This window comes from Nerophis ophidion, linkage group LG03, assembly GCF_033978795.1.
Source record: "Nerophis ophidion isolate RoL-2023_Sa linkage group LG03, RoL_Noph_v1.0, whole genome shotgun sequence".
Lineage (NCBI taxonomy): Eukaryota > Metazoa > Chordata > Actinopteri > Syngnathiformes > Syngnathidae > Nerophis > Nerophis ophidion.
In genome coordinates, this window is record NC_084613.1 from 84,757,394 (window position 1) to 84,784,137 (window position 26,744).

Sequence of the window (26,744 nt, forward strand, 5' to 3'; positions counted from 1 at the left end):
CGGTGCCGAGATATGATACCATTTATTGTGAGTCTGCTTGCCCGATCAAAACAAAGTGCGATCAGGAGACTTACCTGTTTTTGTAAGTCAAGCGTACGATTCGCGCGGCCTCGTTTTTCCCGGGATGAAGCTCCTTTAGGGCCTTCTCCCACTTGGAAATAACGTCACAAATCTGTTAGGGAAAGTCATACAATTAGCAATTAAAGCACCATGCTCTCTAATAAGGGCGGCAACATCCGTGGCTGTAGGCGACCTCCTTGTGTTGCTGCGAAACTGTACAAACTATGTGTAATCATATGGGCTACTTTACCTTTTCCTTTACTTTCTCATGCACTCCACATCATTAACTTAACTTTCAAAAAAATGCAATGTTAAATTTAATTGAACATTTCTCCATATTGTGTTCTTTAGCATGAACATGTGTGATCATCTAACAACAAACTAATACCGCAATATTGTGTTGTTGTTTACGGACACGTTTGTTTTTGTTTACCACCACAATAGTCGAGATGACTCTTAGGTGTACGGTTGAAAAATGGACTCAAAAAGTTAGCATGTGTCAAAACCAAGTTAGGATTTTGAGGTGTATGGCGGCAAAATTGGCTAAAATGTTAGCCTGCTAGCTTTAAACAAAGTTATATGACTGTGGAAAAATTGGCTGAAAAAAATTAGATGCTAACGCTAACATGGTAACGGTTAGCATGTGTCAAATTCGAAGTAATGACTCTGAGGTGTACGTTTGAAAAATTGACACAAAAAGTTAGCATGTGTCAATACCAAGTTAGGATTCTGCTAAAATTAGCATGCTACAGTTAGCATAGGCTAAATACCACAGTCTATGACTATGAGTTGTGCTGCGGTAAAACTGGCTAAAAATTTTGATTAGAACAATGTTAGCCTGATAATGATAGCATGCTAAAATTAGCATATTATAGTTAACATATGCCAAATACCACGGTCTATGACTATAAGTTGTACTGCGGTAAAACTGGCTAAAAATTTTGATTAGAACAATGTTACCCTGATAATGATAGCATGCTAAAATTAGCATATTATAGTTAGCATATGCCAAATACCACGGTCTATGACTATGAGTTGTACTGCGGTAAAACTGGCAAAAAAATGTGTTTAAAACAATGTTAGCCTGATAATGTTAGCATGCTAAAATTAACATGTTACAAGTAGCATATGCTAAATACCACAGTCTATGACTATGAGTTGGACTGCGTTAAAACTGGCTAAAAAATGTGGTTAGAACAATGTTAGCCTGATAATGTTAGCATGCTAAAATTAACATGTTACAGTTAGCATATGCTAAATACCACAGTCTATGACTATGAGTTGTACTGCAGTAAAACTGGCTAAAAATGTTGGTTAGAAAAATGTTAGCCTGATAATGATAGCATGCTAAAATTAGCATGTTATAGTTAGCATATGCCAAATACCACGGTCTATGACCATGAGTTGTACTGTGGTAAAACTGGCAAAAAAAATAGTTTAAAACAATGTTAGCCTGATAATGTTAGCATGCCAAAATTAAAATGTTACAGTTATCATATGCCAAATACCACGGTCTATGACTATGAGTTGTACTGTGGTAAAACTGGCAAAAAAATTGGTTAAAACAATGTTAGCCTGATAATGTTAGCATGCTAAAATTAGCATGTTGTAGTTAGCATATGCCAAATACCACGGTCTATGACTATGAGTTGTACTGCGGTAAAACTGGCAAAAAAAATGTGTTTAGAACAATGTTAGCCTGATAATGTTAGCATGCTAAAATTAACATGTTACAGTTTGCATATGCTAAATACCACAGTCTATGACTATGAGTTGTGCTGCGGTAAAACTGGCTAAAAAATGTGTTTAGAACTATGTTAGCCTGATAATGTTAGCATGCTAAAATTAGCATGTTACAGTTAGCATATGCCAAATACCACGGTCTAGGACTATGAGTTGTACTGTGGTAAAACTGGCTAAAAAAATTGGTTAGAACAATGTTAGCCTGATAATGATAGCATGCTAAAATTAGCATGTTATAGTTAGCATACGCCAAATACCACAGTCTATGACTATGAGTTGTACTGCGGTAAAACTGGCTAAAAAATGTGTTTAGAACTATGTTAGCCTGATAATGTTAGCAAGCTAAAATTAGCATGTTATAGTTAGATTATGCCAAATATCACGGTCTATGACTATGAGTTCTACTGCGGTAAAACTGGCTAAAAAATTTGGTTAAAACAACGTTAGCCTGATAGAGTTAGCATGCTAAAGTTAGCATGTTACAGTTAGCATATACCAAACAGCACGGTCTATGACTATGAGTTGTACTGCGTTAAAACTGGCTAAAAAATGTGGTTAGAACAATGTTAGCCTGATAATGTTAGCATGCTAAAATTAACATGTTACAAGTAGCATATGCTAAATACCACAGTCTATGACTATGAGTTGTACTGCGTTAAAACTGGCTAAAAAATGTGGTTAGAACAATGTTAGCCTGATAATGTTAGCATGCTAAAATTAACATGTTACAGTTAGCATATGCCAAATACCACAATCTATGACTATGAATTATACTGCGGTAAAACTGGCAAAAAATTTTGGTTAGAAAAATGTTAGCCTGATAATGATAGCATGCTAAAATTAGCATGTTATAGTTAGCATATGCCAAATACCACAGTCTATGACTATGAGTTGTACTGCGGTAAAACTGGCAAAAAAATGTGTTTAAAACAATGTTAGCCTGATAATGTTAGCATGCTAAAGTTAACATGTTACAGTTAGCATATGCCAAATACCACGGTCTATGACTATGAGTTGTACTGTGGTAAAACTGGCAAAAAAATTTGGTTAAAACAATGTTAGCCTGATAATGTTAGCATGCTAAAATGAAGATGTTATAGTTAGCATATGCCAAATACCACGGTATATGACTATGAGTTCTACTGCGGTAAAACTGGCTAAAAAATTTGGTTAAAACAATGTTAGCCTGATAATGTTAGCACGCTAAAATTAACATGTTACAGTTAACATATACCAAATACCACAGTCTATGACTATGAGTTGTACTGCGGTAAAACTGGCTAAAAAAAATTGGTTAGAACAATGTTAGCCTGATAATATTAGCATGCTAAAATCAGCATGTTACAGTTAGCATATGCCAAATACCACAATCTAAAACTATGAGTTGTACTGAGGTAAAACTGGCTAAAAATTTTGGTTTGAACAATGTTAGCATGCTAATGATAGCATGCTAAAATTAGCATGTTATAGTTAGCATATGCCAAATACCACGGTCTATGACTATGAGTTGTACTGCGGTAAAACTGGCTAAAAAAACTTGGTTAAGACAATATTAGCCTGATAATGTTAGCATGCTAAAATTAACATGTTACAAGTAGCATATGCTAAATACCACAGTTTATGACTATGTAGGAAAGAATCCCTGAAAAGTGAAGTTGTATGCTGATCCTGATAAAGTGATAGCGGACTAGTGTGCCCTACCTTGGCAGACGGTAGCAGGAAATGTTCCAACTCTCCTCCAGAGGGGTCGTCGGTGAAAAGAGCGAAGCCCGACAGCCGAGGTGACCTCATGTGGATCTTCTGGGTCAGCCTGCTGAGGAACTCTTCCACCGTGGTGGAACCATCGAAACCCACAACCTGTTTGCGGACGTATTGAATCTTTAATGTTGCACATGTTACCTGGTAGCTGTTGTTCATCAAGTGCACTTTAATGTCACATGTTGGATATGTTATCTGGTAGGTGTTGTTCATGAAGTGCACTTTAATGCTGGACATGTTACCTGGTAGCTGTTGTTTATAAAGTGCACTTTAATGTTGGATGTGTTACCTGGTAGGTGTTGTTCATGAAGTGCATTTTAATGTTGGATGTTGGACATGTTACCTGGGAGCCGTTGTTTATAAAGTACACGTTAATGTTGGATGTTGTATATGTTACCTGGTAGGTTTTGTTTATAAAGTGCACTTTAAAGTTGGATGTTGGACATGTTACCTTGTAGGTGTTGTTCATAAAGTGCACTTTAATGTTGGATGTTGGACATGTTACCTGGTAGCTGTTGTTCATGAAGTGCACTTTAATGTTGGATATGTTATCTGGTAGGTGTTGTTCATAAAGTGCACTTAAATGCTAGATGTTGGACATATCACCTTGTAGGTGTTGTTTATAAAGTGCACTTTAATGTTGGATGTGTTACCTGGTAGGTGTTGTTCATGAAGTGCACTTTAATGTTGGATGTCGGACATGTTATCTTGTAGGTGTTGTTTATAAAGTGCATGTTAATGTTGGATGTTGTATATGTTACCTGATAGGTTTTGTTCATAAAGTGCACTTTAATATTGGAATGTGTATATGTTAACTGGTAAGTGTTGTTCATTAAGTGCGAATTAATGTTGGATGTTGTATATGTTACATGGTAGGAATGTTTATAAAGTGCACTTTAATGTTGGATATGTTACCTGGTAGGTGTTGTTCATAAAGTGCACTTTAATGTTGGATGTCGGACATGTTATCTTGTAGGTGTTGTTTATAAAGTGCATGTTAATGTTGGATGTTGTATATGTTACCTGATAGGTTTTGTTCATAAAGTGCACTTTAATATTGGAATGTGTATATGTTAACTGGTAAGTGTTGTTCATTAAGTGCGAATTAATGTTGGATGTTGTATATGTTACATGGTAGGAATGTTTATAAAGTGCACTTTAATGTTGGATATGTTACCTGGTAGGTGTTGTTCATAAAGTGCACTTTAATGTTGGATGTCGGACATGTTATCTTGTAGGTGTTGTTTATAAAGTGCATGTTAATGTTGGATGTTGTATATGTTCCTTGGTAGGTGTTGTTCATAAAGTGCACTTTAATGTTGGATGTCGGACATGTTATCTTGTAGGTGTTGTTTATAAAGTGCATGTTAATGTTGGATGTTGTATATGTTACCTGATAGGTTTTGTTCATAAAGTGCACTTTAATATTGGAATGTGTATATGTTAACTGGTAAGTGTTGTTCATTAAGTGCGAATTAATGTTGGATGTTGTATATGTTACATGGTAGGAATGTTTATAAAGTGCACTTTAATGTTGGATATGTTACCTGGTAGGTGTTGTTCATAAAGTGCCTTTAATGTTGGATGTTGGACATACCACCTTGTACGTGTTGTTCATAAAGTGCACTTTAATGTTGGATTTGTTACCTGGTAGGTGTTGTTCATAAAGTGCACTTTAATGTTGGATGTTGGACATGTTACCTGGTAGGTGTTGTTCATAAAGTGCAGTTTAATGTTGGATGTTGGACATGTTACCTGGTAGGTGTTGTTCATAAAGTGCACTTTACTGTTGGATGTTGGACATGTTACCTGGTAGGTGTTGTTCATAAAGTGCACTTTAATGTTGGATGTTGGACATGTTACCTGGTAGGTGTTGTTCATAAAGTGCAGTTTAATGTTGGATGTTGGACATGTTACCTGGTAGGTGTTGTTCATAAAGTGCACTTTAATGTTGGATGTTGGACATGTTACCTGGTAGGTGTTGTTCATAAAGTGCACTTTACTGTTGGATGTTGGACATGTTACCTGGTAGGTGTTGTTCATAAAGTGCACTGGGATGCTGAAGGGCAGGGAGTGATGGTAGGGGTTCCTCAGAAGGATGGACACGATCTCCATGCGTGAAGGTTTGGCCTCGCGCTCGCCGTTCTGCAGCGTTCTCTCCATGGAGCGCTGACAGTACACCGCGTATTTACCCACGTCACACCTGCAACACCCGGGAAAAAAAAGGTTAGCATGTTAGCATTTTAGCATGTTAGCATGTTAGCATGTTTGCTACACTCTCCCATTCAAAGTCATTCTGACCCGAATATAAGACGACCCTTAATTTAGGACAATCCCATTTTTTCGTTTTTTTTGTTGTTGTTTTTTTACAATATTTGTTTATATTCAAAGCCGAATCAAGACAAAATTTCACTTTTTTTCCAAAATGAGATGAATAAAAATTTAAAATTTCAATAAAAAAAGCAGATTTATATTTATTACTTCTGTAGTCAGTTTTTTGATGGCTCTATGCTTTATTGATCAGCATTATTCCAGAAAAAAGGGCATCATAACTTATTTTTGCTCACTTCTTAACAACCTTTAGGACACTTTTTCCACTGGCGGGTGTGAGTGACAGGAAGAGAAGCTCTGACTGTCTTGGCGCCAGCTGTTGGCGGGAGACACCACTCTCTCTCTTACTAGTGTGTGTGTTTGTGTGTGTGTCTGTGTGTGTGTGTGTGTGTGTGTGTGTGTGTGTGTGTGTGTGTGTGTGTGTGTGTGTGTGTGTGTGTGTGTGTTTGTGTGTGTGACAGGAAGAGAAGCTCTGACTCGCTCATGGTCACCTCTTCGATTTCCAACTCTAAATATAAGCGGGATGGTGGGTGACACCACTCTCTCCCTTACTAGTGTGTGTGTGTGTGTGTGTGTGTGTGTGTGTGTGTGTGTGTGTGTGTGTGTGTGTGTGACAGGAAGAGAAGCTCTGACTCGCTTAGGGTGACTTCTTCAATTTCCAACCCTAAATATAAGCGGGATGGTGGGTGACACCACTCACTCACTTTCCTTGTCAATGGTATGTGTGTGAGTGACGGGAAGAAAAGCTCTGACTTGCTTAGCCTCACCTCTTGGTTTTCCGACTCAAAGTATAAGACTGTCTGGTCAGCGGGATGGTGGGTGACACCACTCACTCACTTACTGTGTTACTAGTGTGTGTGAGCGACAGGAAGAAAGGCTCTGACTCGCTTAGCAAGAACTGTTGGTTTCCCCTATATCAAACCCTAGACTCCTTATAAAAGACTCTCTGGTCAGCGGAATGGTGGGTGACACCACTCACTCACTTACCGTGTGATCAGTGTGTGTGAGCGACAGGAAGAAAAGCTCGGACTCGCTTAGCGTCAACTGTTGGTTTTTAATGTATCAAACCAGAGGCTCTTAATAAAAGACTCTCTAGTCAGCAAGATGGCGGGAGACCCCACTCACTCACTTATTGTGTCACTGGTTTGTGGGAGCGACAGGAAGAAAAGCTCCGACTCGCTTAGCGTGACCTTTTGGTTTTCCATGTATCAAACCTGAGACTCCTAATAAAAGACTCTCTGGTCAGCGGGATGGTGGGAATCCCCACTCCATCACTTTCTGTGTCACTGGTGTGTGTGAGCGACGTGAAGAAAATCTCTGACTCGCTTAGTGTCATCTGTTGGTTTTTCATGCATCAAACCTTAGACTCCTAATAAAGGACTCTCTGGTCAGCGGGATGGCGGGAGACTTGACTCCCTCACTTACTGTGTCACTAGTGTGTGTGTGAGTGACAGGAAGAAAAGCTCCGACTCGCTTAGCGTCACATTTTGGTTTTCCATGTATCAAACCTGAGACTCCTAATGAAAGACTCCCTGGTCAGTGGGATGGTGGGAGACCCCACTCCTTCACTTTCTGTGTCACTGGTGTGTGTGAGCAACAGGAAGAAAAGCTCTGACTTGCTTAGTGTCATCTGTTGGTTTTTCATGTATCAAACCTTATACTCCTAATAAAAGACTCTCTGGTCAGCGGGATGGCGGGAGACTCTACTCCCTCACTTACTGTGTCACTAGTGTGTGTGTGAGTGACAGGAAGAAAAGCTCTGACTCGCTTAGCATCAACTGTTGGTTATTAATGTATCAAACCCGAGGCTCTTAATAAAAGACTCTCTGGTCAGCAGGATGGCGGGAGACCCCACTCCCTCACTTACCGTGTCACTGGTGTGTGTGAGCGACAGGAAGAAAAGCTTTGATTCGCTTAGCGTCGACTGTAGGTTTTCCGTTCAGCAAACCTTAAGCTTTTAATAAAAGACTCTCTGGTCAGCGGGATGGCGGGAGACACCACTTCCTCACTTACTGTGTCACTGGTGTGTGTGAGTGACAGGAAGAAAAGCTTTGACTCCCTTAGCGTCAACTGTAGGTTTTCCGTTTAGCAAACTTTAAGCTTTTAATAAAGGACTCTCTGGTCAGCGGGATGGTGGGAGACACCACTCACTCACTTATTGTCTCACGGGTGTGTGTGAGCGACAGGAAGAAAAGCTCCGACTCGCTTAATGTCACCTGTTGGTTATCCATGCATCAAACCCTAAAGCCCTAATAAAAGACTCTCTGGTCAGCGGGATGGCGGGAGACTCTACTCCCTCACTTACTGTGTCACTAGTGTGTGTGTAAGTGACAGGAAGAAAAGCTCTAACTCGCTTAGCATCAACTGTTGTTTATTAATGTATCAAACCCGAGGCTCTTAATAAAAGACTCTCTGGTCAGCAGGATGGCGGGAGACCCCACTCCCTCACTTACTGTGTCACTGGTGTGTGTGAGCGACAGGAAGAAAAGCTTTGATTCGCTTAGCGTCAACTGTAGGTTTTCCGTTCAGCAAACCTTAAGCTTTTAATAAAAGACTCTCTGGTCAGCGGGATGGCGGGAGACACCACTTCCTCACTTACTGTGTCACTGGTGTGTGTGAGCGACAGGAAGAAAAGCTTTGACTCCCTTAGCGTGAACTGTAGGTTTTCCGTTTAGCAAACCTTAAGCTTTTAATGAAAGACTCCCTGGTCAGCGGGATGGTGGGAGACACCACCCACTCACTTATTGTCTCACGGGTGTCTGTGAGCGACAGGAAGAAAAGCTCCGACTCACTTAATGTCACCTGTGGGTTATCCATGCATCAAACCCTAGAGTCCTAATAAAAGACTCTCTGGTCAGCGGGATGGCGGGAGACTCTACTCCCTCACTTACCGTGTCACTGGTGTGTGTGAGCGACAGGAAGAAAAGCTTTGATTCGCTTAGCATCAACTGTTGGTTATTAATGTATCAAACCCGAGGCTCTTAATAAAAGACTCTCTGGTCAGCAGGACGGCGGGAGACCCCACTCCCTCACTTACTGTTCCACTGGTGTTTGTGAGCGACAGGAAGAAAAGCTTTGATTCGCTTAGCGTCAACTGTAGGTTTTCCGTTTAGCAAACTTTAAGCTTTTAATAAAAGACTCTCTGGTCAGCGGGATGGCGGGAGACACCACTTCCTCAATTATTGTCTCACGGGTGTGTGTGAGCGACAGGAAGAAAAGCTCTGACTCGCTTAATGTCCCCTGTGGGTTATCCATGCATCAAACCCTAAAGTCCTAATAAACGACTCTCTGGTCAGCGGGATGGCGGGAGACACCACACACTCACCCTGTGTCATTTGTGCGCATGTGTGTGTGAGCGACAGGAAGAAAAGCTCCGACTCGCTTAATGTCACCTGTTGGTTATCCATGCATCAAACCCTAGAGCCCTAATAAAAGACTCTCTCGTCACCGGGATGGTGGGAGACACCACACACTCACCCCGTGTCATTTGTGCGCATGTGTGTGTGAGCGACAGGAAGAAAAGCTCTGACTCGCTTAATGTCACCTGTTGGTTATCCATGCATCAAACCCTAGAGTCCTAATAAAAGACTCTCTGGTCAGCGGGATGGCGGGAGACTCTACTCCCTCACTTACTGTGTCACTAGTGTGTGTGTGAGTGACAGGAAGAAAAGCTCTGACTCGCTTAGCATCAACTGTTGGTTATTAATGTATCAAACCCGAGGCTCTTAATAAAAGACTCTCTGGTCAGCAGGATGGCGGGAGACACCACTCCCTCACTTACTGTTCCACTGGTGTTTGTGAGCGACAGGAAGAAAAGCTTTGATTCGCTTAGCGTCAACTGTAGGCTTTCCGTTCAGCAAACTTTAAGCTTTTAATAAAAGACTCTCTGGTCAGCGGGATGGTGGGAGACACCACCCACTCACTTATTGTCTCACGGGTGTCTGTGAGTGACAGGAAGAAAAGCTTTGACTCCCTTAGCGTCAACTATAGGTTTTCCGTTTAGCAAACCTTAAGCTTTTAATGAAAGACTCCCTGGTCAGCGGGATGGTGGGAGACACCACTCACTCACTTATTGTCTCACGGGTGTGTCTGAGCGACAGGAAGAAAAGCTCTGACTCGCTTAATGTCACCTGTTGGTTATCCATGCATCAAACCCTAGAGTCCTAATAAAAGACTCTCTGGTCAGCGGGATGGCGGGAGACTCTACTCCCTCACTTACTGTGTCACTAGTGTGTGTGTAAGTGACAGGAAGAAAAGCTCTGACTCGCTTAGCATCAACTGTTGGTTATTAATGTATCAAACCCGAGGCTCTTAATAAAAGACTCTCTGGTCAGCAGGATGGCGGGAGACACCACTCCCTCACTTACTGTTCCACTGGTGTTTGTGAGCGACAGGAAGAAAAGCTTTGATTCGCTTAGCGTCGACTGTAGGTTTTCCGTTCAGCAAACCTTAAGCTTTTAATAAAAGACTCTCTGGTCAGCGGGATGGCGGGAGACACCACTTCCTCACTTACTGTGTCACTGGTGTGTGTGAGTGACAGGAAGAAAAGCTTTGACTCCCTTAGCGTCAACTGTAGGTTTTCCGTTTAGCAAACCTTAAGCTTTTAATGAAAGACTCCCTGGTCAGCGGGATGGCGGGAGACACCACACACTCACCCCGTGTCATTTGTGCGCATGTGTGTGTGAGCGACAGGAAGAAAAGCTCTGACTCGCTTAATGTCACCTGTTGGTTATCCATGCATCAAACCCTAGAGTCCTAATAAAAGACTCTCTGGTCAGTGGGATGGTGGGAGACACCACACACTCACCTTGTGTCATTTGTGCGCATGTATGTGTGAGCGACAGGAAGAAAAGCTCCGACTCGCTTAATGTCACCTGTTGGTTATCCATGCATCAAACCCTATAGCCCTAATAAACGACTCTCTGGTCAGCGGGAGTGCGGGAGACACCACACACTCACCCTGTGTCATTCGTACGCATGTGTGTGTGAGCGACAGGAAGAAAAGCTCCGACTCGCTTAATGTCACCTGTTGGTTATCCATGCATCAAACCCTAGAGCCCTGATAAAAGACTCTCTGGTCAGCGGGATGGCGGGAGACACCACACACTCACCCTGTGTCATTCGTGCGTATGTGTGTGTGAGCGACAGGAAGAAAAACCCGGCCTCTGTCGAGGTTTCCTACCTGGGGTCAGCGTTGCGGTGCAGGTGCTGCCTCAGGTGCCACAGGAAGTGCTGCTGAGGGAGGAAGAGCGCCACACACAGCGACAGCAGCTGCCAGCACTGCCGGGAGACAAAGGGGTGTTTACTTGCCACGCCTCCAAGCGGCGAGGAGGTGACGTCATGTGACCTGCGTGAGCGAGCGGTCGGCTGGCGTGCGGCGGTTGGTCTGCTTGATGAGCTGACAGTACATCTCGTTCTGCAGCTCCGGGTGCAGCAGGCACACCTGCAAGGTGCTCTGTGCCAGCGAGGTGTGGTAGTCCACTGAGGGAGACTCCAGCGCCACGTTGATGAAGAGCTGGCAGGACTGCAGAGGAAGAGGCGGTCCAGCAGGGGGCAGCAAACAGGAAGTATGTGCTCCTTCTTTCTCACCTTGAAGAGTTTGAGGGCCTCGGTCTGCAGGGCTTGGGAGGGTAATGTGGTCAGAGGTGAGGAAAGACCATCCTTGGTGAAAGTCAGGGCCTCGCTCTTCCACAAGCACGACTCTTAGGGCAACACGACATTAAAAAAAGTCAGGGCCTCGCTCTTTTACAAGCACGACTCTTAGAGCAACACGACATTAAAAAAAGTCAGGGCCTCGCTCTTCCACAAGCACGACTCTTAGGGCAACACGACATTAAAAAAAGTCAGGGCCTCGCTCTTTTACAAGCACGACTCTTAGGGCAACACAACATTAAAAAAAGTCAGGGCCTCGCTCTTTTACAAGCACGACTCTTAGGGCAACACGACATTAAAAAAAGTCAGGGCCTCGCTCTTTTACAAGCACGACTCTTAGGGCAACACGACATTAAAAAAAGTCAGGGCCTCGCTCTTTTACAAGCACGACTCTTAGAGCGACACGACATTAAAGAAAGTCAGAGCCTCGCTCTTCCACAAGCACGACTCTTAGGGCAACACAACATTAAAAAAAGTCAGGGCCTCGCTCTTTTACAAGCACGACTCTAAGGGCAACACGACATTAAAAAAAGCCAAGGCCTCTCTCTTCCACCAGCACAGCTCTTACAGCAACACAACATTAAAGAAGGTCAGGGCCTCGCTCTTCCACAAGCACGACTCTTAGGGCAACACGACATTAAAAAAAGTCAGGGCCTCGCTCTTTTACAAGCACGACTCTTAGAGCAACACGACATTAAAAAAAGTCAGGGCCTCTCTATTCCACTAGCACAGCTCTTACAGCAACACGACATTAAAAAAAGTCAGGGCCTCGCTCTTTTACAAGCACGACTCTTAGAGCAACACCACATTAAAGACAGTCAGGACCTTGCTCTTCCACAAGCACGACTCTTAGACAAATACAACAACAAGGAGAAAGTCACGGCCTCGCTCTTCCACAAGCACGACTCTTAGAGCAACACAACATTAAATAAAGTCAGGACCTCACTCTTCCTCAAGCACAGCTCTTAGGGCAGCATGCTAGCATAAACAGTTAGCATACCAAGGTTAGCATGATAGCATAGGAATAGTTAGCATACTTCTAAGATGGTGCCATGTATCAAAAGCCATTAATTAAAGTGTTGAAGTATGATAGTGAGTATAAAGGTATGATAGTGAGTATAAAGGTATGATAGTGAGTATAAAGGTACGATAGTGAGTATAAAGGTACGATAGTGAGTATAAAGGTACGATAGTGAGTATAAAGGTATGATAGTGAGTATAAAGGTACGATAGTGAGTATAAAGGTACGATAGTGAGTATAAAGGTACGATAGTGAGTATAAAGGTACGATGGTGAGTATAAAGGTACGATGGTGAGTATAAAGGTATGATGGTGAGTATAAAGGTATGATAGTGAGTATAAAGGTATTATAGTGAGTATAAAGGTATGATGGTGAGTATAAAGGTATGATGGTGAGTATAAAGGTATGATGGTGAGTATAAAGTTATGATGGTGAGTATAAAGTTATGATAGTGAGTATAAAGGTACGATAGTGAGTATAAAGGTACGATAGTGAGTATAAAGGTACGATAGTGAGTATAAATGTACGATAGTGAGTATAAATGTACGATAGTGAGTATAAAGGTATGATAGTGAGTATAAAGGTATGATAGTGAGTATAAAGGTATGATAGTGAATATAAAGGTATGATAGTGAGTCTAAAGGTATGATAGTGAGTCTAAAGGTATGATAGTGAGTCTAAAGGTATGATAGTGAGTATAAAGGTATGATAGTGACTATAAAGGTATGATGGTGAGTATAAAGTTATGATAGTGAGTGTAAAGGTATGATAGTGAGTGTAAAGGTATGACAGTGAGTATAAAGGTATGATAGTGAGTATAAAGGTATGACAGTGAGTATAAAGGTATGATAGTGACTATAAAAGGTATGATAGTGAGTATAAAGTTATGATAGTGAGTGTAAAGGTATGATAGTGAGTATAAAGGTATGATAGTGAGTATAAAGGTATGATAGTGAGTATAAAGGTATTATAGTGAGTATAAAGGTATTATAGTGAGTATAAAGGTATGATAGTGAGTATAAAGGTATGACAGTGAGTATAAATGTATGACAGTGAGTATAAAGGTATGATAGTGAGTATAAAGGTATTATAGTGAGTATAAAGGTATGATAGCGAGTATAAAAGGTATGATAGCGAGTATAAAGGTATGACAGTGAGTATAAAGGTATGATAGTGAGTATAAAGGTATGATAGTGAGTATAAAAGGTATGATAGTGAGTATAAAGGTATGATAGTGAGTATAAAAGGTATGATAGTGAGTATAAAGGTATGATAGTGAGTATAAAGGTATGACAGTGAGTATAAAGGTATGATAGTGAGTATAAAGGTATGATAGTGAGTATAAAAGGTATGACAGTGAGTATAAAGGTATGATAGTGACTATAAAGGTATGACAGTGAGTATAAAGGTATGATAGTGAGTATAAAGGTATGATAGTGAGTATAAAGGTATGATAGTGAGTATAAAGGTATGATAGCGAGTATAAAAGGTATGATAGTGAGTATAAAGGTATGACAGTGAGTATAAAGGTATGATAGTGAGTATAAAGGTATGATAGTGAGTATAAAAGGTATGATAGTGAGTATAAAAGGTATGATAGTGAGTATAAAGGTATGATAGTGAGTATAAAGGTATGACAGTGAGTATAAAGGTATGATAGTGACTATAAAGGTATGATAGTGAGTATAAAAGGTATGATAGTGAGTATAAAGGTATGACAGTGAGTATAAAGGTATGATAGTGAGTATAAAGGTATGATAGTGAGTATAAAGGTATGATAGTGAGTATAAAGGTATGATAGTGAGTATAAAGTTATGATAGTGAGTATAAAAGGTATGATAGTGAGTATAAAGGTATGACAGTGAGTATAAAGGTATGATAGTGAGTATAAAGGTATGATAGTGAGTATAAAGGTATGATAGTGAGTATAAAGGTATGATAGTGAGTATAAAGGTATGATAGTGAGTACAAAGGTATGACAGTGAGTATAAAAGTATGACAGTGAGTATAAAGGTACGATAGTGAGTATAAAGGTACGATAGTGAGTATAAATGTACGATAGTGAGTATAAATGTACGATAGTGAGTATAAAGGTATGATAGTGAGTATAAAGGTATGATAGTGAGTATAAAGGTATGATAGTGAATATAAAGGTATGATAGTGAGTCTAAAGGTATGATAGTGAGTCTAAAGGTATGATAGTGAGTCTAAAGGTATGATAGTGAGTATAAAGGTATGATAGTGACTATAAAGGTATGATGGTGAGTATAAAGTTATGATAGTGAGTGTAAAGGTATGATAGTGAGTGTAAAGGTATGACAGTGAGTATAAAGGTATGATAGTGAGTATAAAGGTATGACAGTGAGTATAAAGGTATGATAGTGACTATAAAAGGTATGATAGTGAGTATAAAGTTATGATAGTGAGTGTAAAGGTATGATAGTGAGTATAAAGGTATGATAGTGAGTATAAAGGTATGATAGTGAGTATAAAGGTATTATAGTGAGTATAAAGGTATGATAGTGAGTATAAAAGGTATGATAGTGAGTATAAAGGTATGATAGTGAGTATAAAGGTATGATCGTGAGTATAAAGGTATGATAGTGAGTATAAAGGTATGATAGTGAGTATAAAGGTATGATCGTGAGTATAAAGGTATGATCGTGGGTATAAAGGTATGATAGTGGGTATAAAGGTATGATAGTGAGTATAAAAGGTATGATAGTGAGTATAAAGGTATGATAGTGAGTATAAAAGGTATGATAGTGAGTATAAAGGTATGATAGTGAGTATAAAGTTATGATAGTGAGTATAAAAGGTATGATAGTGAGTATAAAGGTATGATAGTGAGTATAAAAGGTATGATAGTGAGTATAAAGGTATGATAGTGAGTATAAAGGTATGATAGTGAGTATAAAGTTATGATAGTGAGTATAAAAGGTATGATAGTGAGTATAAAGGTATGATAGTGAGTATAAAGGTATGATAGTGAGTATAAAGGTATGATAGTGAGTATAAAGTTATGATAGTGAGTATAAAAGGTATGATAGTGAGTATAAAGGTATGATAGTGAGTATAAAGGTATGATAGTGAGTATTAAAGGTATGATAGTGAGTATAAAGGTATGATAGTGAGTATAAAAGGTATGATAGTGAGTATAAAGGTATGACAGTGAGTATAAAGGTATGACAGTGAGTATAAAGGTATGATAGTGAGTATAAAGGTATGATAGTGAGTATAAAGGTATGATAGTGAGTATAAATGTATGATAGTGAGTATAAAGGTATGATAGTGAGTATAAAGTTATGATAGTGAGTATAAAGGTATGATAGTGAGTATAAAGGTATGATAGTGAGTATAAAGGTATGATAGTGAGTATAAAGGTATGATAGTGAGTATAAAAGGTATGATAGTGAGTATAAAGGTATGACAGTGAGTATAAAGGTATGATAGTGAGTATAAAGGTATGATAGTGAGTATAAAGGTATGATAGTGAGTATAAAGGTATGATAGTGAGTATAAAGGTATGATAGTGAGTATAAAGTTATGGTAGTGAGTATAAAGGTATGATAGTGAGTATAAAGGTATGATAGTGAGTATAAAGGTATGATAGTGACTATAAAAGGTATTACAGTGAGTATAAAGGTATGACGGTGAGTATAAAGGTATAATAGTGAGTATAAAAGGTATGATAGTGAGTATAAAGTTATGATAGTGAGTATAAAGGTATGATAGTGAGTATAAAGGTATGATAGTGAGTATGAAGGTATGATAGTGAGTATAAAGTTATGATAGTGAGTACAAAGGTATGATAGTGAGTATAAAGGTATGATAGTGAGTATAAAGGTATGATCGTGAGTATAAAGGTATGATCGTGAGTATAAAGGTATGATCGTGAGTATAAAGGTATGATAGTGAGTATAACGTTATGATAGTGAGTATAAAGGTATGATAGTGAGTATAAAGGTATGATCGTGAGTATAAAGGTATGATCGTGAGTATAAAGGTATGATAGTGAGTATAAAGGTATGATAGTGGGTATAAAGGTATGATAGTGGGTATAAAGGTATGTTAGTGAGTATAAAAGGTATGATAGTGAGTATAAAGGTATGATAGTGAGTATAAAAGGTATGATAGTGAGTATAAAGGTATGATAGTGAGTATAAAGTTATGATAGTGAGTATAAAAGGTATGATAGTGAGTATAAAGGTATGATAGTGAGTATAAAGGTATGATCGTGAGTATAAAGGTATGATAGTGAGTATAAAGGTATGATAGTGAGTATAAAGGTATGATAGTGAGTATAAAGGTATGATCGTGAGTATAAAGGCATGATCGTGAGTATAAAGGTATGATAGTGGGTATAAAGGTATGATAGTGAGTATAAAAGGTATGATAGTGAGTATAAAGGTATGATAGTGAGTATAAAAGGTATGATAGTGAGTATAAAGGTATGATAGTGAGTATAAAGGTATGATAGTGAGTATAAAGTTATGATAGTGAGTATAAAAGGTATGATAGTGACTATAAAGGTATGATCGTGAGTATAAAGGTATGATAGTGAGTATAAAGGTATGATCGTGAGTATAAAGGTATGATAGTGAGTATAAAGGTATGATCGTGAGTATAAATGTATGATAGTGACTATAAAAGGTATGATAGTGAGTATAAAAGGTATGATAGTGAGTATAAAGGTATGATAGTGACTATAAAGGTATGATAGTGAGTATAAAGGTATGATAGTGAGTATAAAGGTATGATAGTGAGTATAAAGGTATGATAGTGAGTATAAATGTATGATAGTGAGTATAAAGGTATGATAGTGAGTATAAAGTTATGATAGTGAGTATAAAGGTATGATAGTGAGTATAAAGGTATGATAGTGAGTATAAAGGTGTGATAGTGAGTATAAAGGTATGATAGTGAGTATAAAGGTATGATAGTGAATATAAAAGGTATGATAGTGAGTATAAAGATATGATAGTGAGTATAAAGTTATGATAGTGAGTATAAAGGTATGATAGTGACTATAAAGGTATGACAGTGAGTATAAAGGTGTGATAGTGACTATAAAGGTATGATAGTGAGTATAAAGGTATGATAGTGAGTATAAAGGTGTGATAGTGACTATAAAAGTTATGATAGTGAGTATAAAGGTATGATAGTGAATATAAAAGGTATGATAGTGAGTATAAAGGTATGATAGTGAGTATAAAGGTATGATAGTGAGTATAAAAGGTATGATAGTGAATATAAAAGGTATGATAGTGAGTATAAAGGTATGATAGTGAATATAAAAGGTATGATAGTGAGTATAAAAGGTATGATAGTGAGTATAAAAGGTATGATAGTGAGTATGAAGGTATGATAGTGACTATAAAGGTATGATAGTGAGTATAAAAGGTATGATAGTGAGTATAAAAGGTATGATAGTGAGTATGAAGGTATGATAGTGAGTATAAAGTTATGATTGTGTCACCTGCGTCTGCGTTGGCATCAAGCAGTCGGCCAATGAGCCGCTCCCACTCGGTGCCCACCTTCAAGTGGGCGCCCCCCCCTGCGGCCACAGACAGGTGATACAACCAGGTGTCCTGCGGACAAAAGTGGTGGTTGACTTCTTCGTGGATTGAACGCGGCGGTCAAACATACCTTTTCCTGTTTGCTGCTGACGAGGAGGTAGGTGGGGCTGTGGTCGGGGGGCTTGACCACTAAGGTGCGGTGGGAAGACAGGACGCCGCGCCCCCCCGCCTCGTCTGAGTCGCACGAGCGATCCACTTCCTGTACCCACGCCTCCCGCATCTGCAGCTGACCTAAAGGACACTGGGAGAGACCTTGACCTGACTAAACTGCAGAGGGCACGTGGCGCTGTCTACTCTTTGTTGTTAGTTGGTCTGTGTGGAGAAATGGAGCCGACGGACACACGGAGGGGCGGGACACGCTTCTTTGAGCGGTAATTGGACCCCCTTAAAATACTTCAAAAATCACCAAAGTGGACACACACATCAGGACTGGCGAAAATTGCCATTTAAAAAAAAAAAAAAAAAAAACTCAAAATTGCGCTCCAGCGCCCCCTAGGAATAAAACACAGACAAAACTGCTATTGGGAAGAAAACAGACAAAACTGCTTGTAACTTCCGTTACGAATGTCGTAGAGACATGAAATAAAACCCTCTATGTAGGTCTCACTTAGACCTACATTTCAAAAAATGACATCCTTCAGCAAAAATCAACAGGAAGTTGGCAAACACCCCTTCAAGACAAAAGTTTCCTAAAAAATGGCATTTTTGCCTCTTTGAGCTGTAATTTAACCCCCTTAAAATACTTCAAAAATCACCAAAGTGGACACACACATCAGGACTGGCAAAAATTGCCATCTAATAAAACAAAACAAAAAAAAACTCAAAATTGCGTTCCAGCGCCCCCTAGGAATAAAACACAGACAAAACTGCTATTGGGAAGAAAACACAGACAAAACTGCTTGTACCTTCCGGTAGAAATGTCGTAGAGACATGAAACAAAAACCTCTATGTAGGTCTCACTTAGACCTACATTTCATTAATTGACATTCTTCAGCAAAAATCAACAGGAAGTTGGCAATTACCCCTCCAAAACAAAAGTTTCCTAAAAAATTTCATTTTTGCCTCTTTGAACTGTAATTTGACCCCCTTAAAATACTTCAAAAATCACCAAAGTGAACACACACATCAGGACTGGCGAAAATTGCCATCTAATTAAACAAAAAAACAAAAAAAATTGTGCTCTAGCGCCCCCTGGGAATAAAACACAGACAAAACTGCTATTGGGAAGAAAACACGGACAAAACTGCTTGTACCTTCCGTTAGGAATGTCTTAAGAGACATGAAACAAAAACCTCTATGTAGGTCTCACTTAGACCTACATTTCATTAATTGACATCCTTCAGCAAAAATCAACAGGAAGTTGGCAATTACCCCTTCAAAACAAAAGTTTTGTAAAAACCCATCACCTTTTTTCAAACATTATCTCCTCTGAGCGCGTTTGTCGTGTTGGCTTCGAATTCGCACAGGAAAGAAATTGAACCCTTCTGATTAAAAGTTGCGCAAAGAGTTCTTCTAACTGCTCCGGTTTTGATTTTACGAGCCTTCAAAAAACTGCTGCGCTGCTGCCGTCTCAATATATCTGCTTAAAAGCAGGAAGCACTAGCGTGACCACAAAATGCAGAGAAGGTAGGTAATGTGCGGGTAAAGATATGGTGACTGGGTGAAAGAAAGAGGCACCAGTGTGACCCCGGGATGCAGGGAAGGTAGGTAATGTGCAGGTAAATATGTTGTCTGGGTGATGGCAGGAAGCACCAGCATGTATGGGTGAAAGAGAGAAGCACCAGTGTGACCCCAGGATGCAGGGAAGGTAGGTAACGTGCAGGTAAATATATTTTGAACGGGTAAAGGCAGGAAACCCCAGCAAAAGTCGGTCCTGTCCATCGCTGCTTGCAGTTTTAATGTTACCTGGTCTTCCTGCTGGCGGAAGTAGTAGAAGATGTTTCCCCGCAGGCAGCACCAAACCAGCTTAGAGTGTCCGTGTTTCACCTGGGACCAGAAAAGGTTTTTATAAGACTAGATGTTGGCGTTATTTTCCAATATGATGGGGGTTGCAGGTCTAAATGTGACCAGCAGGTGTCTGCACATATTTAAGTTTGAGCCTAAACGAAACAAGTCCCTCGTTTTAAACGCGTTCTGAGCGAGAGGTCTAAGCCCCGCCCCCCTGGCAGCCTGGTCTAAATAGTGATTATGTCCTCAGACGCATATAACTTGGTACTTGACACATGCTAACTGTTAGCATGCTAACTTTTTTTAACTAATGTTACATGCGTACGTTTTACAGTCATATGACTTATTACTTGACCTATGCTAACTTTTAGCATGCTAACTTTTTTCGGCTAATGTTGCATGCGTACGTTTTAAAGTCATATGACGTATTACTTGACACATGCTAACTTTTAGCATGCTAACTTTTTTTTTAGCTAATACGTTTTAAAGTCATATGACTTATTACCCGACACAATCTAACTATTAGCATGCTAAGTTTTTTTTTAGCTAATACGTTTTAAAGTCATATGATTTATTACTTGACACATGCTAACTGTAAGCATGCTAACTTTTTTAGCTAATGTTACATGTGGATGTTTTAAAGTCATATGACTTATTACTTGACATATGCTAACTGTTACCATGCTAACTTTTTTCAGCTAATACATTTTAAAATCATATGATTTTAAAATGTATTATTACTTGACACATACCAACCGTGAGCATGCTAACTTTTTTAGCTAATGTTACATGCATACTTTTTAAAGTCATATGACTTATTACTTGACATATGCTAACTGTTACCATGCTAACTTTTTTTCAGCTAATACATTTTAAAGTCATATGAATTATTACTTGACATATGCTAACTGTTACCATGCTAACTTTTTTTCAGCTAATACATTTTAAAGTCATATGAATTATTACATGACATATGCTAACTGCTAGCATGCTAACTTTTTTAAAGCTGTTACAGGCGTACGTTTTAAAATCATATGACTTATTACTTGACACATGCTATCTGTTAGCAATTAAACATTTTTTTAGCTAATGTTACATGCGAAAGCTTTAAAGTCACATGACATATTACTTGCCACGTGCTAACCGTGAGCATGCTAACTTTTTTTAGCTAATACGTTTTAAAGTCATATGACTTATTACTTGACATGTGCTAACTATGAGCATGTTAACTTTTTTAGCTAATATTACATGCGTACGTTTTAAAGTCATATGACTTATTACTTCACACATGCTAACTGTTAGCATGCTAACTTTTTTTTATCTAATACGTTTTAAAGTCATATGACTTATTACTTGACATATGCTAACTGTTAGCATGCTAACTTATTTTTAGCTAATATATTTTAAAGTCATATGACTTATTACTTGACACATGCTAACTGCTAGCATGCTAACTTTTTTCAAGCTGTTAAATGCTTTACGTTTTAAAGTCATGTGACTTATTACTTGACACATGCTAACTGTTCGCAATTTAACTTTTTTTTAGCTAATGTTACATGCGAACGCTTTAAAGTCATATGACTTATTACTTGCCACGTGCTAACCGTGAGCATGCTAACTTTTTTTTAGCTAATACGTTTTAAAGTCATATGACTTATTACTTGACATGTGCTAACTATGAGCATGTTAACTTTTTTAGCTAATATTACATGCGTACGTTTTAAAGTCATATGACTTATTACTTGACATGTGCAAACCGTGAGCATGCTAACTTTTTTTTTAGCTAATGTTGCATGCGTATGTTTTAGAGTCAAATTAATTATTACTTGACACATGCTAACTGTTAGCATGCTAACTTTTTTCAGCTAATGTCACATGCGTATGTTTTAGAGTCAAATTAATTACTTGACACATGCTAACTGTTAGCATGCTAACTTTTTTTTTTTAGCTAATACGTCTTAAAGTCATATGACTTATTACTTGACACGTGCTAACCGTGAGCATGCTAACTTTTTTTTAGCTAATGTTGCATGCGTATGTTTTAGAGTCAAATTAATTATTACTTGACACATGCTAACTGTTAGCATGCTAACTTTTTTCAGCTAATGTCACATGCGTATGTTTTAGAGTCAAATTAATTACTTGACACATGCTAACTGTTAGCATGCTAACTTTTTTTTTTTAGCTAATACGTTTTAAAGTCATATGACTTATTACTTGACACGTGCTAACCGTGAGCATGCTAACTTTTTTTTAGCTAATGTTGCATCCGTATGTTTTAGAGTCAAATTAATTATTACTTGACACATGCTAACTGTTAGCATGCTAACTTTTTTTAGCTAATGTCACATGCGTATGTTTTAGAGTCAAATTAATTACTTGACACATGCTAACTGTTAGCATGCTAACTTTTTTTTTTTTAGCTAATACGTTTTAAAGTCATATGACTTATTACTTGACACGTGCTAACCGTGAGCATGCAAACTTTTTTTTAGCTAATGTTGCATGCGTATGTTTTAGAGTCAAATTAATTATTACTTGACACATGCTAACTGTTAGCATGCTAACTTTTTTCAGCTAATGTCACATGCGTATGTTTTAGAGTCAAATTAATTACTTGACACATGCTAACTGTTAGCATGCTAACTTTTTTTTTTTTAGCTAATACGTTTTAAAGTCATATGACTTATTACTTGACACATGCTAACTGCTAGCATGCTAACGTTAGCATCTAAGTTTGGCTGCCGCACTGACCTTAGTTAGCCAGCCTCTGACGCTGGGCTTAGCGGACGCCAACTCGGCGCTGATCGGGCTGCCGGCCTGCACTTTGAGGATGTTCTGCAGAACCCGGATCCAGTCCTCCAGGATGTTGGGCGAATCCGCCGTCAGGTAGAAGGTCTTCTTCTCTGTCAGCAGCTGAAAAGTGTGCGCTCCTTCGCCGCGAAGGATACGACAAGATGGGTTGAGCTCGATCCGGCCCTGAGGCTTCCTGACGAGGTCGCTCTGAAGGCATCACAAACACAAGTCGGAAGGAGTTTTTCCACCTGAGAAGGAATCGAACTCACGGGCGATTTGTAGTAGCGAATCTCTCCGTTCTTCAGGATGAACCAGCGACGTTTCCACACCTTCACCCGACTGCCCATCTTCAGCAGATAGCCGGACTTCTCCAAAGTCTCCTGGGGGCTTCAAAACGTCAACACAACGCGACCCAACAGGACCCGGACTCGTGGAGTCCTACTCACAGGCCCGGTGCTCTCGCAGGAGTATGAGGAGGTCCGCTGGACTTTGTGTTCCGGTTCCGAGTAGTCGCTGTCCAGAGAGTACGCGTCAGGTGGGATTGCGTAATCGCTCTCTGAGCTCATGGAGGACATGGACACGCCTAGAAGGAACAATAACGTGGACTAGAATTTTTAATGGGCCTGCTATCTGTGCCCCAGACCATCTTCAATGATCCGGGGCACAGACGGCTTTGAAGATGGTTCCGAATGTCTGAATCTGAGAGTTTCAGGTGTAACTGTACACAATGAGCCACACAGCTAGCCTAAAACCTTATAATGTTTACATTAAAATACTAACATTTAGCATGTGTGCTAACGTTAGCATGATAACAGTTCACATGTTTCATATACCGAGTTGTGTGACTCAAGAAGGTGTATGGCTGCGAAAATGGAGAAACAAGTGAAAAATTAGATTGGAACGTAGCTTGCCAGCATGCTATAATTTGCATGCTAACAGTTAACAAATAGCACGTACCAAGTTATATGACTCTGGTGTAAGCGGTTGCAAAATTAGCTAAAAAAGTTAGCATGCTAAGTTTAGCATGTGTGAATGCTAATGTTAGAATGCTAGCAGTTGTGTTGTATCATATACCAAGTTATATGACTCTAAGGGGAAATTAAAGAAAACAGTATAAAATTAGCTAAAAAAAGTTAGCATGCTTAAGTTAGCTTGGCATCATGCTAACGTTTACAGTTAAAAAATGTCACATACCAAGCTATATGACTCTGGTGTAAACAGTTGCAAAACTAGCTCAAAAAGTTAGCATGCTAAGTTTAGCATGTGTGAATGCTAATGTGAGAATGCTAGCAGTTGTGTTGTGTCATATACCAAGTTATATGACTCTAAGGTGTATGGCTGGGGAATGAAAGAAAACAGTGTAAAATTTGCTAAAAAAAAGCTAGCATGCTTAAGTTAGCTTGGCATCATGCTAACGTTTACAGTTAAAAAATGTCACATGCCAAATTATATGACTCTGGTGTAAACAGTTACAAAATTAGCTCAAAAAGTTAGCATGCTAAGTTTAGCATGTGTGAATGTTAATGTGAAAATGCTAGCAGTTGTGTTGTCTCACATACCAAGTTATATGACTCTGGTGTAAACGGTTGCAAAACTAGCTCAAAAAGTAAGCATGCTAAGTTTAGCATGTGTGAATGCTAATGTTAGAATGCTAGCAGTTGTGTTGTGTCACATACCAAGTTATATGACTCTAAGGTGTATGGCTGGGGAAATAAGGAAAACAGTGTAAAATTAGCTAAAAACAAAAGTTAGCATGCTTAAGTTAGCTTGGCATCATGCTAATGTTTACTGTTAAAAAATGTCACATGCCAAATTATATGACTCTGGTGTAAACGGTTGCAAAACTAGCTAAAAAAGTTAGTGTGCTAAGTTTAGCATGTGTGAATGCTAATGTGAGAATGCTAGCAGTTGTGTTGTGTCACATACCAAGTTATATGACTCTAAGGTGTATGGCTGGGGAAATAAGGAAAACAGTGTAAAATTAGCTAAAAAAAAAAGTTAGCATGCTTAAGTTAGCTTGGCATCATGCTAACGTTTACAGTTAAAAAATGTCACATGCCAAATTATATGACTCTGGTGTAAACGGTTGCGAAACTAGCTCAAAAAGTTAGCATGCTAAGTTTAGCATGTGTGAATGCTAATGTGAGAATGCTAGCAGTTATGTCACATACCAAGTTATATGACTCTAAGGGGGAATTAAAGAAAACAGTGTAAAATTAGCTAAAAAAAAAAGTTAGCATGCTTAAGTCAGCTTGGCATCATGCTAACGTTTACAGTTAAAAAATGTCACATGCCAAATTATATGACTCTGGTGTAAACGGTTGCGAAACTAGCTCAAAAAGTTAGCATGCTAAGTTTAGCATGTGTGAATGCTAATGTGAGAATGCTAGCAGTTGTGTCACATACCAAGTTATATGACTCTAAGGGGGAATTAAAGAAAACAGTGTAAAATTAGCTAAAAAAAAAGTTAGCATGCTTAAATTAGCTTAGCATCATGCTAACATTTGCATGCTAACAGTTAAAAAATATCACATGCCAAGTTATATGACTCTGGTGTAAACGGTTGCAAAACTAGCTCAAAAAGTTAGCATGCTAATGTTAGCATGTTAGCAAGCTAACGAAAGTAGACACAATTTAAATTTGATTCTACAGATTTTCTAGATTTGCCAGAATATTTTTATTTTTTTATTTTAATCATAATAAGTTTGAAGAATAAGATATTCATCCATTTACTACTGCTTGTCCTGGGGTCCTGGAGCCTTTCTCAGCTGCAATCGGGCGGTAGACCGGTTACACCCTGGACAAGTCGCCACCCAGGTGCATGACATTTTTCACAAATATTCTTCGTCGAAAAAACAGAAGCTAAAATTAAGAATTAAATTAAAATGTATTTATTATTCTTTACAATAAAAAAAAAAAAAATCCTTGAACATTTATTTAAATTATCAGGAAAGAAGAGGAAGGAATTTAAAAGGTAAACATTTATATGTGTTTAAAAATCCTAAAATCATTTTTAAGGTTGTATTTTTTTCTCTAAAATTGTCTTTCTGAAAGTTATAAGAAGCAAATTAAAATTAAAGCTGCGAGCAGCGTTGGTCGGGTCCGCCTTTGGCTGCTGGCCACCCGACCCAAGCCCTGGTCTAAGTCAGACCTACATAGAGGATTTTGTTTCATGTCTATACGACATTCCTAACAGAAGTTACAAGCAGTTTTGTCAGGGTTTTTTCCTTGGGGGCGCTAGAGCGCAATTTTGATCTTTGGGGTTTGGTTATTTATTGGATAGCAATTTTCGCCAGTCCTGATGTGTGTGTAAAATTGGGTGAGTTTTAAAGCATGTTAAGGGGGTCAAATTACAGATCGGCGTTTCTGGATGTTGTTGATAAATGGCTTTCGCTTGGCATAGTAGAGCTTTAACTTGCACTTTGAAGCATTTTAAGGGGGTCAAATTACAGCTCAAAGAGGCAAAAATTTAATTTTTTGCGAAAATTTTGCTTTGAATGGGTTTTTGCACAATTTGTGTTGATTTTTGCCCTAGAAGATACGGTTATGAAATCTAGGTCTAAGTCAGCCCTACATAGATGTCTTTGTTTTATATCTCTACGACATTCCTAACGGAAGTTACGAGCAGTCTGTTTTTGTTTTTTTTTTCCTAGGGGGCGCTAGAGCGCAATTTAGATTTTTGGGGTTTGGTTGCTTAATAAGTTGGGAAGGTTTGCTGTACCGACGTGTGTAAAATTTGGTGAGTTTTGAAGCATGTTAAGGGGGTCAAATTACAGCGAATAGGTGCGGAATAAAGAAAGAAAGAAGAATAATAATAACAATAAAACATTTCAGTTTCAATAGGGTCCTTTGGCCCA

The 26,744-nt window shown here is 38.9% G+C and overlaps 1 protein-coding gene across 3 annotated transcripts in view; it reads right to left on the minus strand.

Moving 5' to 3' along the window:
• Positions 1–26,744, minus strand: part of plekhh1 (pleckstrin homology domain containing, family H (with MyTH4 domain) member 1) — a 103,873-nt gene that overhangs the window by 25,104 nt on the left and 52,025 nt on the right. For all 3 annotated transcript variants that reach the window (XM_061896252.1, XM_061896249.1, XM_061896251.1), the window contains 12 exons: positions 23,334–23,470; positions 23,157–23,267; positions 22,846–23,094; positions 20,050–20,130; positions 18,215–18,385; positions 18,045–18,156; positions 11,482–11,594; positions 11,240–11,416; positions 11,075–11,172; positions 5,587–5,764; positions 3,505–3,660; positions 75–172 (listed from right to left, as the gene is read on the minus strand). In XM_061896252.1, the coding sequence (XP_061752236.1) occupies positions 75–172; positions 3,505–3,660; positions 5,587–5,764; positions 11,075–11,172; positions 11,240–11,416; positions 11,482–11,594; positions 18,045–18,156; positions 18,215–18,385; positions 20,050–20,130; positions 22,846–23,094; positions 23,157–23,267; positions 23,334–23,470 (1,681 nt within the window). The remainder of the gene's footprint in view (positions 1–74; positions 173–3,504; positions 3,661–5,586; positions 5,765–11,074; positions 11,173–11,239; positions 11,417–11,481; positions 11,595–18,044; positions 18,157–18,214; positions 18,386–20,049; positions 20,131–22,845; positions 23,095–23,156; positions 23,268–23,333; positions 23,471–26,744) is intronic.